The sequence below is a fragment of the Achroia grisella genome, unplaced genomic scaffold (genome assembly GCF_030625045.1).
Source record: "Achroia grisella isolate CSIRO2021 unplaced genomic scaffold, CSIRO_AGI_Agris_v1 utg640, whole genome shotgun sequence".
Classification (NCBI taxonomy): domain Eukaryota; kingdom Metazoa; phylum Arthropoda; class Insecta; order Lepidoptera; family Pyralidae; genus Achroia; species Achroia grisella.
Genome location: NW_026712977.1, coordinates 5237805 through 5255915, shown reverse-complemented (window position 1 = coordinate 5255915; position 18111 = coordinate 5237805). Strand labels below are relative to the sequence as shown.

General features: G+C 29.3%; 1 protein-coding gene across 1 annotated transcript; it reads right to left on the bottom strand.

The window, feature by feature from the left end:
• Positions 1 to 13455: 13455 nt before the first annotated feature.
• LOC131849205 (biogenesis of lysosome-related organelles complex 1 subunit 2) lies at positions 13456 to 17599 on the bottom strand. Its single transcript, XM_059199219.1, has 4 exons — positions 17368 to 17599; positions 16006 to 16136; positions 15072 to 15183; positions 13456 to 14513 (listed from the first exon to the last, which is right to left on the bottom strand). The coding sequence occupies exons 1-4, from the start codon at positions 17414 to 17416 to the stop codon at positions 14374 to 14376; spliced, it is 432 nt and encodes a 143-aa protein (XP_059055202.1). The 5' UTR covers positions 17417 to 17599; the 3' UTR covers positions 13456 to 14373.
• Between the last annotated feature and the right edge of the window lie 512 nt (positions 17600 to 18111).

Below are 18111 nucleotides of genomic sequence, written 5' to 3'. Positions count from 1 at the left end.
TAAAATATCTAATTAGGAATAAACAAAACAAAGTACCTATTCAGTTAAAATCAACCAATTATTTTGTTATCGGCACCATCGATGTCACATCGTCATAGGAGGTAAGTAGCTCATGTCACAACTTGCAATACCATCTATAAATGACGTCACACGAATTTAATGATTTTTGATCACGCGCTCTATCATTGACGTGTATTATCAAACGTAACTACGTTTATGAGATTTGTGTGATATGTTCTCCCTAGTATCATACATTATGTAATCTTAAAAAACTGATTACATAGTAAAAATCAGCAACAAAACATTTTAAAACCTTATAATTATATAAGTAACTATTAACAAAAAACTTAAAATGTAATTTATTTTATAAATATATTTACGTTTTTTAGTAATAATTCAATTTGAACTTGTTAATACTTCCAAATATTAGATTTGAAAACGTGACGTCATAACAAATTATACGTTTTAAGAATTCTCCCGCCCCTTGTCACACAATCTCGCACTTTATAGAACATCATCGTCACTGTGTGATGTAATTTATGGATGGTTCTGGTAACCCCTGTATTAGATCCTTTCCAGAGGACCAAGGTATAATAGTCTTATATAAAGCAAATCAATGAAACTGCTATCAAACAGCAACCTATTACGACTGAAAAAATTAAAATCTTGAATTACTTAAATACTTACCGTATTTAAGCACTTAAACATTGGGATCTATTGAAGACTAGCTGCACCCGCGAATTCGTCCGCTTGGAGTTTAACTTTATATTTCTATACTAAAAGATTTTTTCTAAAACAAAAGTAGCGTAAGTTACTCCTTATTACATCTGCTATCTGCCAATAAAAGTCCCGTCAAAATCGGTCCAGCCATTTTAGAGATTAGCCGAAATATAGATAGACAGACAGACAGACAAAAATAGTAAAAAAATGTTATTCTGGTGTATTTATGTTCATATGCATGTATTATAGTAAAAAACGGTTATTTCAATATTACAAACATACACTCCAATTTTATTTATATGTATAGATTAAAATCACTTACAATACATTTTTAGTTTATGTAAGCACATAACCTAAAGATTACTATTACAACTAATCAGATGTGTGTTAATCATCGTTAAACTACGACTTAGTATCATAACAAAAAAATAACTATAGAAAAATATATATATATATGTAGTAAAAACAACTTAGTCCTCTGGAATAAGAAGGTATGCGGGGTACCACGGGTGTTACAAGATGATGTGATAATGATAATGACGATGGTGATGACATCGGTGGTGCTGTTTATGTACATAGACCATGGTTGCCAGTCATAATTAGGTATTTTGTTAAGTTGAATGCTATTCCAGGTAATTAAAAATTACAGAACAAGAAAATATGTCTTTACATGTAGTATATAAAATTAGTGCGAACTATGAATAATATCTTATCTTATATAATACATAATTATAAAGGAATATTTCGTATGTTCTATATATATATATATATATATATATAATATATATATATATACATATGCATATGGATGTATGTATGTAAATATATATAGATGTTTATATGTATATATATATATATATACTAGTTGTGCTCCCGGTTTCACTCGCCTTAAATTACAATATAAAATATGTATGCCTATGTGTTATTCTTATGCATAAGCTATATTACTGCAAAGTTTCATCAAAATCCGTTCAGTAATTTTTGCATGAAAGGGTAACAAATATCCAAACTTACAAAACTTTCGCGTTTATAATATTATTAAGATACATATACGTATATCATATATAAATATACAGATATACATACATACATATGTCCATATGCATATGCATATATATATTATAAATATCTATATATATATATATATATAGAACATACGAAATATTCCTTTATAATTATGTATTACATAAGATAATATATTATTCATAGTTCGCACTAATTTTATATACTACCTGTAAAGAGATATGAAACTGCTACCTATTAATTATCTTTATTGTTTTCATTACTTTCTTGAGATATGGTGGGGGTTACGACTTAGGCGACCACGATTTTACCATGTGAGCAACCTTACTCTAAGGGCCTTCCAAGATGCAATGTGATAGCGATTTGTAAGTCTATGACTCAATATAGGTCTATGTCAATGTAATAGAGCTATGTATGTGACTATGGTTTGCAAGGCGATGCGACAGCAGTGTGCATTTGGCTGTAATACTGATGTATGAAACAATGTTAACGGTTTAAAACAAAAAAGTTTGACAGTGATTTGCAAGTTGATGTAATGACGCTGTGTAGGTTGGTGTGACAGTATTTTGTGAGACACTATGACGACGGTAATGCCCGAGAGATGAGATGAGATAGCGAACCGCAGGTCAGTGCGTTGGCGGTCTACAAATTCTAGCTTCTGATATTAATAATAAAGTTAAATGATAAGTACGTTCGACGAGAAGAAAATATACATTATAAAGCGCAGTAGATTTTTATCAACTACATTTTAGAAAGCAATGTCGGTAAGGATCTCGTTTTGAGGATATAGAACGTGGTCCGTATCAGTCTGTTATAATATGTAAGCACGGATTACATGCCAACTAATTGTATGTAGAGAAATAAATAATATTAAATGGGTACGATCACAGTACACTAAGAGTATGATAACGGTAATCGTTAATTGACATAGATGTCACAAACGTGTATAAATAATTATATACATACATGCTGTGACTTTATTGTATTGTTGATTTTTATATATAATTATATTATTTTACAAAGGTTTTTATTCTCTTTTACTCATAAATTATTGTTATGAATAATAATGAATAAATTTATGTCATATCTAAAGTGACCGAGATTCTATTATAAAATATACCGTGTAAATAAATATAATTGAATGTTGAAAGAGATTTATAGTATTTGCGGGAATTGAGAAAAACATATATATGTATTGTAATTTACTTGAAGCATTATAATAGTAAAGATACAACACAAAATTCTCACGCAATGATATTTGTTTCTGTGATTACATATTCTCATTTATCGCCGCCTTTAGAATACCCTTAATATGTAGTGTTAAGTGATAATAAAAATAAAACATATTATTAACTTTTTAATTGACGATGAATAGTGTATGGTAAATTATACAATTTTGTGAAGACTTTTAACAATGTAAAGCTTATAAACTTGTACGCGTACGTACTTAGACGGCGAACAAATGTTTAATTACATAATTAGTTAGATTCTGTAGTTACTACAGGGTTTAGTCAATTTGTTCGTCCATGCATCTCCAACTGCTCAATTCAATATTAAGATTAACGGCTTTCGTATATCGTGCGTGATCGGTGATGCAGTGAGCACGGCCTAATGGACACGTGTTGTACGCGATGACTGAATATATCATTTATTGTAATATTTTAGCTCAAAAAGATCATAGGCGCGGCAAGCGATCGTCCGGTCAAAGATTAACTTGTTGACAAACAACATCATAGATACGTGATACGATTGACATTTAGTAATTAATGTCATTTGACATTTGGTAGGGAACGTCGTATGACATTTGTTGGTATAATGTCAATTATGTGATTGTGATGAAAAATAGTATAGATTGGTTATGAATACATGATATTGTTAATGTCCCTAGTCCCCAACTTGCCTTCAGCACAAGCAATAGCAGTAGAGAATATACATAAATACGTATTTTGTAATAAATTTTATATGAAATATCGAAACTAAAATTATGAAATCATGTACTCATAACCTTTGGATCATTTGGATAGTCGAAAACAATAAATTCTCACGCGTATATTTTTGGCTGTGGGCCGTGGCTTCTTCTTTAGCGAGGCGGACTGAATAACCATCGAGCTACTTTATAGGTACAATGGTAATACCAAAAATATAAGGGTTTAGTTAATTCAATTAATGTTATATTAATGGAGCCCAGCGACGAAGCTCCGCTTGAAGTTGAGCCACGACTACTTATAGAATACTCGGGTGCCACTCTTAACAATGTGTTCATTAGGACTATCTGTCAACATTTTCATTCAGTTTCCAAAAGTCGTTTTTCTCACTCGAGATCTCTGCACTCGGATCGGAGCAGGCTTTTTTCAATGCCTTCCACCCTGTGCGTTTTCCAGTATTTTGCAGCCAAAAATGGCTACTGGAGAATTGGTACAAAGTAATGGTACAAACTAATGGGTTGTCTTACAAATGGAATTTAGAGTGATATTAAGATACAAAATTCATAAAAATTTATAAAGTGGGGGATAAGTTACTATTTGGGTCAGTAGTTACCAGATAAATGTGGTGTGGGCTCTGTAAACGCGACCCATATGCATTTAAATTAAATGCATTTTTTTCCATTTTAAGAGATTAACGAAATCTTCCAAATTAATTTATACAATAATAATTACATACCAAAAAGCAATGCAAAATTCAAATACAAAAAATATTAAACGTATTTTGTTCGAAGGTACGCCGGCCTTGTGATATGAGCAAGTCGTTATTACGGCTCAAATAATAGGTTCCGTGTTGTTATATCATTTCGTATCTACTTAGTTTTCACAGACCACTAATAAAATAAATAACATAGGCATATAAATCAATCGTCAACACCAAATTATATGATGTCTTCATATAGAGATATCAATATAATATTTTCACTCCGATGTAGCAATTCTGTGATTTAATAAGATAATGTTGACAGTAGCCTTAAACTGATGTGTGACCATCTATACAAGCATTACTGCTTGACTGTCACGCGTTCTATTTCAGAATAATGACCATTGACAAGCGCGGATATTATATTGTCCATAGATGCCGCGTAAATTGGTATACCAAGTATTGAACAGAATACAAACGTAAACCGTTACTAAAACTAAACATTTTTCCGCTTATTGCGACTTTCAGCCAGCGACTGGCCGCCTTTTTATGCTACATACTGACTTTTTTTTCATTTGCTGTGATTGGTCGATTAGTGATTGCTCTCTATTAGTCTCTATGGAAATTCGCACATGAAACAGAAACTGTGATCGAACTAACTTAGGTTGCTGGTATTCATTCGGTTAGCTGTCAAAATACACTTTGTTATGCTCCATCCAACTCCAAAGCGGTGACAACGCAGCAACTGTGCCATTTAGAGAACTTCGGAACGTTGGTTGCATTTGGGAAACCTAAAGACTAACCTATTGTATATCAGGAGCCTTACTTCACCTTAAAACTATTAAATCTGACTAAGCATGATTAACACGCACTACTCTCTTGAATGTCTTAAGTCGTGGATTCAATAAGATGAAGTGTACCACACTAACTCAACTTGGCTGTTGGAATAATTTCCACGACGACCAAATTAGTAACAGACATAGACAATAAAATTATAGTCACACTATCGATTTGTCACAGTTTTTATAGACACTTTAATTGTCATATTTAAGATAACTGAGATGACTGTGACATGGAAATACCCTTATAAATTTACATATAGTAAGTAGATAATTGTAAGAAGTTTTTTGTGGGACTATGTATATCTGGTGGATGATACAACTATTTACAGTTCCACAAAAAACCCGACTTAAATACAAAAGTACATGTACCATTTTAGTAAATATATCGCGTCTACACACGACAAAATTATACCGAATAAGGATCGATTGGGCCAGAAATACCCATGACTTGTTTATAAATATTAATATTTGTGAAAACTACTCTGGTTAGAAATATTAATTAAGTAATTCGAACAAAATATGCTATCACGGTTCTATTAACCGTGTTGAAAAAAAGACCGTTGCAATTATACTTAGTTTTATGTGTTATGTAAAATTTTCACTAATTGTGTAATTATTTAAATAAGATTTTGTTAAATGAATTAATTTAATTATTCGTATGATTTTACTTTATGATTGATGAATTGGTCCATGGTGCTTAATTTGTCTAACCTGAAGTTTTTGTAAACAATTTATGTATAGGTATTCCAGATTAAATTACCTAGTTCATTAATTTTGTGATTAAGTTTGTTTTCAATATATTCAATATATAGTAATGTTTTTGAAGCTAAAATGTGTTAAAAAATCATCGTCGGTCGCTAAAATGGTTATGACGTTGTATTTCTGTAAAACTATGGTACAAATTTAACATGTCTTCTTATCAAAATAACAGCGTGTAATATTACAAAATAGTTAGAGCAAAGATGTTAAATGTTAATTGATTACAAAGATTTATATATTCTTTTTATATGTGTGTTAATATGAAATCACTAATTTCGATAAGAAGACATGATTTTTTACTAAATATGCCACAAATATTATATACTTAGATAAGTATTTCTGCTTTAGACGCGCTATGACCTTTGTCAGTGGAATAAAGAAGCAATTTCGATCATTAGAATATTGTTTTATACGCTTTATTCGATGTTAAAATGAATTTGTAACAGGTAGTTCGGGGATTGGGTTTAGTGACGAGTGTAAATATTCAGTTGTAATAGAAATATTTATATATAATTATTAATGCAATAAATAAGTTTCCGTTATTAAATATTGCCAATTTTGTAATAAAAATGGTATATATTATTAAGTACGTGAAGTGTTAAGAAAACGAAATAAACCTCATAATAGACCGATTTACTGTTGTTACAAAAGTAAATTAATAAACGATTACAATAATACAAAACACCAAACAAAGAGAATTAATACCCTTACATTTTTTAAAATTTTATATAAGTAATTAGATATATTGGCCTTGGCGTCTGCGTAATCAATTTAAAGAGATTAGCCTAATATATTACATGGATTACATGAAAAAAGTTAGAATAGGTATATCTACAATTTCCATTCTATGAACAATCTCTTTATCTACATATACCTACCTACATCTCTATAATATACCTACCTATTTAAATTATTATTTTATTATAATTAATTTAATTGCGGTAAACAAATCTACTCCCCTTATCTAGCCTATCTGTAATTTCATCTCGATCGATTTGATCACATTTGCATTACTGCACAAATAATAAACAATGTGATATTTTACAAGATCATGCAATATATTATCGAAATTTAGAACAGGCTATATTAAGGTTAAATATATTCTTCCAGACAAAATTAAGGTACAAAATATTTGTAAGGAAGTTTAAATGACGCATTTATAATTCATATTCAATAATGAATAATATTAAAATAAATATATTAGATATATTGATTATTAGGTATAAATGAGAATATACCTTTGCCTAAATGGAATCTGTTTTGCAACTCGGAAGTTACAAAACAGAAGGGGCACAGGCCCAACTAGATTGTACACTCTAGTATATCGACACCAAATCTGTGTTGGAAAGAAAACAGTATCGTCTGAATTTTAAAAATTATTAATAGGTATAATGCGATAGTTATTGTAATCATAGGTACATTAAATACTGTGATTTTCATCTTGAAATTCTAAATTAATCAGAGTTGTCGTTATTTATAAGTGGTAGAGAGATAATGGCTTCATTTCCTCATAGGTACCTGTTAGTAATAGTTATAGTACGTAAAGAAGTAACGATTTATTTACATCTAAATGATAGCACAAGACTCGCACAATGAATACGGTATGGCACAATAATTAATTATAAACGATATAGGAACACTTACCAATCGAAACGAATCCTGAATTAAATATTGTACGGTATTTATTTACGAGATTATTCGAAATGTACCTCTCTAATAGGTACCTATTTAGATATTAGGTACGTTATATGAGCATGTTTGAATGATAGTATCGTCACTTGAAAACTCAGTCTTTGCCGAACTATTCCGTTCACTTATTAGAAACGATTTGTAAATAAATTATTAATAGATATAAAAATATACAAGATTCGATCTGACCATTGCGGAGTGATGTAAATAATGGCGTTAAGAACAATGAGTGATGGAATAGCGAGGGTCCGGTCGAATTGAGCGAGCCCATCATTTAATGTAAGGATTCGAATATGTGTAGGTATGTATGATATTGTTAAATTAATACTTAGATAATAAATTAATACATGCCGAAATTATGTACGTTTTGTAACATAAAATGTGTGATCAGTTGTTACGGGTTGCTCTCTAAAAATATGTTGTTTCTTTAGAATTATAATATTTATTTTTTAATATAAGAAACTAATTATACGTCGAAGTAATCATATTCTAAATAAATTTAATGCTTAGATTATAATGAATAAAATATTATTCGTCTTTAAAATTTTATATTTTCAGAGAGCAATCGACAACAAAATTGTTACTGTATGTATTAATGAACGCTTGCCTTCAAACAATTTTCTAATTTTCAATTTAGTATTCATAAATCACGCAAAGAGAATGAGTATTTTAAGAATTGAGCATATTAACATATATTTAGATACATGAGAGTTATTTACTATGAAATAAAATGCATCCAATTGGCAAAAGTATAGCCTAACAAAATGTTGAAAGACTTAAGACTAAAAGTTACAAATTTTATCACAGATAGAAGTAAGAAGAAGTATATACAAGTTATAATTGCCTACGATATAAGTTCAAAGTTAGCTGCCTGTGTAGCCAGAGAATAATTAACAAAGTCCAAAAATGTATAAAAACGCTTTTAAATATCTCAAATCTCTTACGTGGTATACACAATAACCTAAAATATATAGGTATATTTACAGACTATTTTGTACGTTATACATAATAATAATTCAAGTTATGTACTTCTCCGAAAACTGAATTCCAGCTCAAGCAGTAAACATGTAGTCATTCCTTGTGAATATGTTGAATATACCAGAGACTAAATAAACAAACGCATATTGTATTTATAATTGCTGATTATCTGGATCTTCTAATACTGTGTTACTCTTTATTTGCCGAAACTAAGTAGGTAACAAAGCTTAAAACATTGAGTTGAGTACAAAGTAATTATTGAGCAGAATCAAATTATACTTTGTTTATTTTTTATTTACTGAATAATAACATAATTTATTCCGTTATTTCATACAGTTTGTATATTCAAATAGTTTTTCTAATTTAGCTTTTACTGAAGTACCTACTGAGGTATGTCCTATTTTGCTAGATAACTAAAGACAGCCTCGGTGAATGAATATTGGAATTATATACCAGATTACATGTGTGTACGTGTCTATTAGGCATATTGCCTGAATAAAAAGTTTAATCCATCACATATAATTAGTACTGATCTACTGTGCCTCAACAATAGTAATTACATATACAACATCGATGTGAATGTAGGTAATCATAGAAAGAATAAATATTTACTGCAACCGTTTATCCATAGGTCCGATTGTAATACATAATTAGCATTCGGATATAATTTAATTTGTAATTGTTTGTTACTATATTTACGTTTCTGCGTATTGTTACCTATATATTATGTATATTAAAATGTAACTCTGATGTTATGTACTCTGATGTATTTATATAAAATTAATATACTGTTCTAGTGGGGCCTTGTAACAGTAATGACATACACTATACAACTCGAATGTGATGTGATGAATTGAAAACATTGAAAGAATGTATTGTATTTACTGCTACTAGTATCCACTGAACATCTGAATCTGTATCATGTTAATATTGGTATTGAAAAATTAAACAGACGAGGTTAAGAAAATTGTGTGTGGACAGACGTTATGGTAATAAGTGAATTATCCGTTTTCGATTGCTATGATGGGCTCGTTGTCTAATTTTTGTGTGTCTGTCTGTATGTTTGATATCGGTCACGTAGCGACGATGGATGCACGGACGGACAGATTTATGTAGGTATGTATCCCAATCGCTAGTGAACCAAACCCTAACTCTTCATAAATAAGCACTCTCCACAGTTAATAAAGCCACTATCTGAATTAAGTTTTCGTTTCAAAGCGGATATTTCTCCGTACTTGTACAAAACGAACTTGTAAAATTTTATTGGAACTAATTGTTATAAAAATGAAAAAATACAATCATGCGTTTTGTTATTTATCTCTTTATTATTAGAACCCACTAACATAGAATGTCAAAATTACATTTATATTGAAATAGTCAAAAATCTACACACATGTAGTGTATGAATAGATTTTTGACATGCATAATGATGACCAACAGACATGATTGTTGATAAACAGCATTACCGTAAAAAATATTTGTAAAATCATGGTTAAGAATTTGACTATAAAAGAAATAGTATTACTAAGTATTATGTATGCGATGGAGCTACCATACTGTATGAATGGTAGCTCCATTGTATACACCTTACAACAAATTACAAAATAATTTTGGCGAAATAAATTTAGTTGCAGTATTTCACTAGCGATTACTATACAGATGCAGGATTACAGTCAACATTTATCAACAATCTTAATTAAGGAGGCTTAATAAATATTGATGCTTATGGCTTAGTACATGTGCAGTATACTTTTCAATATAGGTAAGTATGTATATCGAGTCTGAGATATGTTGTAACAAAATACAATCAATAAATTGGATAATTTCTACAAAGTCACTATTATTACTTTTGCTTGGCCTCTGTAGGCATTTGCCCTCCCCCTAATAAATTAAACAAGCTATCAAAGTAATCTAGAAGGGGTGAAATACAGCATGAACTTGTAATGGAAAATATAGAACATTTTATATTAATTGAGCTATCTAGGACAACAACTAGTAATTGGGAACTCGACCAAAGTATGAGCATATCTTTTATATTGTCTAAAATTTCGATTGCACAATATTAAAATAAAAGATTAGGTATGTTCTCATGGGACTAGTGGCCCTATTGCTGGCACAGCACCTGTTGGGCCTCCATTTAGGTACTACTTTATATGTATGTCGACTGGAATATACATACATATATATAAGAAAACAATATATAGATGTTCCACAGGAAACCGTCGTGGTACTAGGTATCTGTTAAATTTGCCATAGTGGCCTAAGTGACCTGACTTCATACGCATCCCATCATCATCCATTAGTGCACCACCAAAGAATACCGTCAGCGAAGGCGGGTGCACCCTCCATTATCATCTATTAAAAAGAAATATGGACTAAAATACTCATTGTTTTTAATATATCTACTATGTCATAGATCGACCTCCACGCGGTCTATTCCTGTATTAACTTTTGGGCTAATTGTCCTAACGTCATGCTCTTCACTCATCCGCCACTAGAGACCACCAGCGTATACCGTTAGCACATATGGCACCATACCTTTATGATACACAAAAAATCGTGTTAATATAAATATAAAAACAAATGAAACATTATATTATTTCGCTAAACATTTATTTTTATATAAAATACGTTAACATGAATCGTGTCGAATTCATTAAATATTAAAATAATCAAAGGTGATATAATACAAATTGATATTAATGTGTAACATGAAATAAATAAATTAGTAAAATAATAGGTTGTTCTAGCCATAATAATAATAATAAACAGTGTCATACACTACCAAACTAATAGACTAAGTTATACAATTAATTATACATAGGTACATGCATTTAAAACAAAAATTAATGGATCAATACATACTCGTTTGAATATTGCACGGGAAAATTGATGAGTACACATATACCAGCAAATCAATTTAACCGTTCTACTGCGTACCGGAAGGAAAGAAATATATGTATGCGTGCGTATAGGAAAGAAATATATGTAAGTAACATTTTTGTCTTATTTGGATAGTTTTACATACACATAACTGAAATTGAAAATCTGAATAACGAAAATCCCTCTACATTTGATAAAAACATTAAAATAATTCTGAACACTAAAAGAAAAGGTTTTTTTAATCTAAACGAAAATAGCCAGCAGTAAAACGGTTAAAGACGTTTTTGCATGTGTAGTAGTATAATATAGACAGCCACTAAAAACCAGATTAAACCAGTTACGTTAGCTAACTATATATTCTTATCTACTCTCGCGTCAATAGCCTGAAATGGCTTTGAAATTACTACGCTATTTTGTATTTTTTATTATTCTTTAAGTAACGTCTTCGTTATTTTCAATTTTTATTTCTATTACTGATAGTTTTAATAAATCCAAGATAAAAGATATTTATTATAGACAATATTATAGACATGTATGTATGTGTGTATTTGTTTATCTACTTACCATATACCACTACATATGCAAGTAAGTCTTTAAATTGATTTACCACTAACAACTACTCAGCTAACCCCGTAAATGTCCCGTCATAAAGATATAGACGTAAATACCATAATTAATAATATGATAAATTAATGGAATGTTACATAAGTTACAGTAATGATAACTACTTTGCTATATTATCATATACATATATATAATACTAGGCATATCCTGCTGCGCTGCTCGCGTGAAGTAGCTTATGATAGATGATTTTTAAAAAAAAATTCTAGTATAGTAATTTTACCTATTACAAACACAAAAATTATGATAACTACATTATAAAAATAATAGTATCAGAAAAGCTGTGATTATACTCTTTATGAGCAAGTATCTCAGAAACAGTTTAACTGATATAAATGAGGTTTTCACTGATCTGTTGTAGCAAGCTTCCCATAACAATCTGTTTTTTTCTAGTCTGTTCAAAATTACAAAACTTACAAACTATTATTATTCCGTTATATTTATTAACAAACGGAACAAAATATCGCTTTCTTAATAATATTTAATAGGTACCATTAAAGTGCTACGATGTGAGTTAGTAGAACCTAATAATTATTATTATGAATATGATACTTATATTAATAATTCTATAGTATAATAATAATTAAAACATTGTTATAAGAATTAGATAAATATAATAGACCTATGTCGTGAATATCCATTGAAAGAATAATTGCTAGTTCACGATTATATAATGCCTAGTAGATAATTTATAAAACCTATGTCTATTGTATAATTGATTCATCACGATTTAATCATTATTAAAATGTATAAATATGCAATAAAATATATAAAATAAATTTTAGTTATTAAAATATAAAAAGAAATTACATTAAAATTATCTTTGTTACGCTTTAACGGGTTATTATTATTACCATTTTAAACAAATCTTTTTAATTGTCGGGATTGCTCATTGGAAAATTAGCGGATGAATTTTTTTTAAATAACTTTGCAAAAATCGTAATATAATTCAAGTTTTACACACACAATAATGTTTGGGTCCTTGCCAAAATGAGGTAATGGTAAACAGTTTTATGAACATTACAAAATAATATCATGGTACCACGGTGGTGGTGTATGGTACCATACTTAACAATAAGGTGATATGTCGTGTCTCCATTTTTCAAATTGGATAATACTTGAGTTTTGGAAATACTCAGTCATTATAATGTATACATATAATAAAAAATTAATCTGAAGATTAGTTGAGAAAAACTATTATTGGGTTACTTTATTAATATAATAGAATCTAAAAGTTAAATTGTAAGAATTTTTGTTTGTATGATAGTGCGTTAGTGTTATCTCAGAAACAACTGAACCAATTTAAGTTGTAATTTCAGTGTATACATATAATAAAAAATTAATCTGAAGATTAGTTGAGAAAAACTATTATTGGGTTACTTTATCAATATAATAGAATCTAAAAGTAAAATTGTAAGAATTTTTGTTTGTATGATAGTGCGTTAGTGTTATCTCAGAAACAACTGAACCAATTTATGTTGTAATTTCAGTATTGTATTAAACACTGATTTAATGTTTAGTTACAATATATTCCAATCTGTTTAAAAAAAAAATTGATGTTCGCGTGTTCTAACTAACACAATTGATAGACGCGGGTTTTGCAGGATGTCATATGTACACATGTTCATGCAGATGTGTAATACATAGACATAAGTTATGAGAGTAACGCAAGGTATAAAAATAAAATATTGCTTACAAAAAGCAATAGAAGTAATATTTGACCTCAAAATAAATAAAATATTAACATACACATATACATCTGAGAGGAGCTCATCTCGTCTATGTATGAACATCTGAATAAGTTGCAATGGAGATAATATTGCTCTCTGTTGCAACTTATTGAGATATTCTGTATTGTATAAAATCTTAAACTACTTTATATATGTTATAAAATTTATTCTGGTTTGCCTTGACTGAACTTTAGAATAGTAAATACTATATACTATACTTGGAGGCATTAGAACAGTTTCATTAATATTTAAAATTGAATTTCCTGCATTGAGACTATTTTATATCCTCTATATTCACAGAGTATTAATTATTTTGATATTCATCAATTATTAATTTTTGAATTTACATTTAACACTAATTTTATAGAATATATCCTACAAATACATATATAAGTATTAAATACATAATTAGAATATAGGCGTGAATATTATATATATTCACATTCTTGTATTTGTCTGCTGCGGGTATAAATGTATATAGAATATCTTGTCATAGTAAATAGTTACTTCTCTTCTAGCTCTTTAAACGCAGCTTTCAGTTGCTTCGTGTAAGCATCCAGTCTGTAGGCATTCACTTCAAAGCGGGATACTTGTGCATCAATCTGATCAATTTGAAGCAGCAATGGTTTTATCACTTGATTATCTAAAATGATAATATTAGATATATGATTACTTCATGTCACTTTACATAATGTTTAAATAGTTGTTGTTCTAGCCCAATTATAACCATTTTGAAAATATTTTTTTAATAAAATGCATTAATGATTATATATTTCATAATACTATTGTAGTACTTAATATATTATAGTACATACATTCATATGTACTAAGGCGGAGCCAAAATTTGAAAAAAATTGTCTGAGCAGATAGTCTCAATTATTTTACCCGCAAAGCAGCTTGGTGGCAGCAGCCAATTATAGAGGCATGGCATCTTAGGCCTCAGACTGACAACACATGAGCGTTGTCATGAGCATCACATAATCCCATGATGTCATTAGTACTGTTTATTTAACTATACATGATACAAGATGTGGTTACCCCTTACTGATATGGACTGTCAGATTGTTTACCATTCCAACTACACAAATATTTGAAATTGTTACTTTACGAAGTTGAATTTTATTATTATTTATTATTTTCGTGATAAAGGTTGGTTATTCAAATAATATATTACTTTTTAATTTAATTAATTAGTACTTACACATATCATTATATTCATTGAGAGTTTTATTCAGCGTAACTGCAAAGTTTCTAAGGTCAGCATATTTGGTAATTGTAAGCCTATTCATTTCCTCCAGCAAGTTGTAGAGACCCTGAAAATAATTCAAACAATAAAAATGCTGGCAGGCTGATGAAATTCTGAAGTATATATCACTAAAGAGGAAACATCGTAAGATACCAGGATTAAGTCGAACTTGTGAATAAATTAAAGCCAGGACAAGCTGTATACATTTAAATGTAACACACATACTCCTTCTTATATATATGTATATATATCATCTTATTTATTAATATTATAAATGCGAAAGTTTGTAAGTATGGATGATACAAAACCTACTGAAAGAATTTTGATGAAACTTTACAGTAATATAGCTTTTTCATAAAAATAACACATGGGCATTATTTTTTGTGGATATTTAAAGCAGGTGAAACCGCGGGCATAGTTTTACATTTACAGACCCATAAAGCCCATCACATGTATAATAATTATTGTTATTGTAGAATAAATATTCTGCCCCTATCCTATTATTATTACTGCTCAATTATGACAGGGATGGCCATTACGACAACCTATCCCTAAACCTTTATATGATGGCCTTAGTCATAATCATTGGGTAGTAAGTGGCCTTTAGGTTTCTATCAGCCCTAGAACTGCAGGTTTGGCGTACCTTCTGCACTAGCCCCCTGTTTTGTCCAGTGGTTTAGGCAAACTACAACCAACAGCAATAAGTAATTGGAATGATATTATACCAATTATTTATAAGGTTTTGGGAGGAACTTGGCTGGCTACTTTAGTAGCCTCGGCTCTACACATACAATGGCCCAGATGAGAAGCTGATTGCACAAAATAAAATCCAATTTACAATACATCATTATCACTGGCCACTTATGTTGTACAAAAAAATATTAAGTACCTGGCCCGAAGCCATTTCAGCTTGTAGGTAATCATTGGTTTTCCTGAAGAGCTGGGTAGCCAGCCTGCTAATAACAGGATCATGAGGATCTAACACTTCAAAACTGGAGCAGCTTGGTGACATATGTAAATCTGTAATTAAATATGATCTCAAATTGTACATTTTATAGAATTATAATTACATTGTTTTATTTCTTATTTATTTCGTTACTTTTTAAATATTGGGAATATAATCATTATTTTCATGAGCTTGTATAATATAAGCTGTTCCAAACTATCTGATGAATATATCCCAATATAATCAATATAACTATATATTAGCTTTTCCCCTTTAGACTACTTGTAATGGTAATCGTGACATCAAACCAGTCTCAATTTGAGCTATCCATTTAAGAAACTTTCTAGAATACTGTTTGTATATCTTTAATTCTATTTATTTAAACTTTAATGCACAAATACAATATATATAAATGTACATATAGCAAACTTAACACCTAAGAATGTTCTCTACATGTTAACCATAAGGCAAACTGAGAAATTAGTAAGAGGCACATCATTGCTTAATATTTAATTAATTTTACATATGTTGTTAATGTTTAACTCAAATACAATGAAATTTGTACAGTAACAGTAAGTAGTAATTACATTTAATTTTTTGGGGAAATTGCTGAGTATAATGTTTTATTTGAGCAAAGTACTTGTATAGTTTCGATTTCAATGTTTTTAAAGTCCAGCTAAAGCATTTTATCTCATTTGTTCCAAAATTCATGGAACAAAATGTGTTTATTGTAAAAACAAATGGATGTAACATTTGGTTTAGTATGTAAATGTCCCACACTTACATACTAAATGATATGTTACATCCATTGTATATTCATAATCAACGCTTTAATCCAGTTTTTAGATGCTTAGTATATTGCTCTGGAGTATTACACAGTATAATGTTAATTAAAATATAAGATGATATGTTATTATAAGAGACAATAGTATTATACAAAACATCTTGGATTCATATTTATTATCTACTCTGTGAAATTGTGTACCTAAAAACAATGTATATTTTTTAATGGTTGAAATGTTGTACCCGTCTGCTTATTTAAGATGAACATAAAGACAGGTCAGTTACCCCATCATGGTCCATCAATTCACTGGATCTGGGCAATGAGTGTAAATATGTAAGATGAATCAAAAAATAATTAGAGATTCTAAATACTAATTATGTAGATACAGAAAGTAAGAATAGTGTAAACGTATAAATATACATAACAAATGTGGAATCCTATATTATATTTAATTAACAACATAATTAAAAAACACAAAGAATCAAAATGAAAAAGAAATATAGACTGGAGTTCAACAATACCTTTACTTGGGCCATCTTTGGACCACTTTTCTATATCTTCCTCAGACATATTATACCTATATTTTAATTTGAATTACAAAGTCTAAAAAAAGCTAAGATAATACTTTATTGATAATTGTATAATTTCATAGTGATATAATTAATTTAAAATCTTTAGAGAAATAATATTATCTAATTTAATTTAATAGTAATAAAATTGAACTATGAATAATTTAAAATAATTTTCACAATAAACAACATTAAAATCAACATCAATTAATAATATATGTATATAAATAAAATTATGTACTGCTGAATATATATTTATACTTTATCTATGAATGATCGAATAGACTGACAAACAGTTTGATATAAGACTTATACTGATCCTAAGTTCCTGACACGTAGCTAACAGTTCTTGAAATTTGCTCAATTGTGTAGGATGATCAATAAAATAGTCATTATGAACATTAAAATAAAAATTAATAAATAAAAACTCAAAGTAACATGATATCAGATAGGATCTGAATAAAAAGGTTATGCAAAACGGCAATTGACATCTCTGAATTGAAAAATCTCTGTTACTCATAGTCTATTAGATGTTAATAGACTATGAGTAACATAGATTTTTCTTCAGACATCAATGTTTTTCATTTCATTCGTATTGCAATAATAGATATTTTTCTAACATTAATTGCCCTATATTTGGACTATTCTATTATCATGGAAATGTCAGTTTTGCTCAGCGCAACGTCAATCAGACAT

What these genes read in the sequence shown, in the direction of transcription:
- LOC131849205 (XM_059199219.1), bottom strand. Translation starts at nt 17,416, where the DNA reads ATGTCTGAGGAAGATATAGAAAAGTGGTCCAAAGATGGCCCAAGTAAA. An exon ending in CAAAGATGGCCCAAGTAAAG is followed by an intron (nt 16,137 to 17,367) that starts GTATTGTTGAAC and finishes ATTTAATTACAG; the next exon opens with ATTTACATATGTCACCAAGC. An exon ending in CTGAAATGGCTTCGGGCCAG is followed by an intron (nt 15,184 to 16,005) that starts GTACTTAATATT and finishes AATTATTTTCAG; the next exon opens with GGTCTCTACAACTTGCTGGA.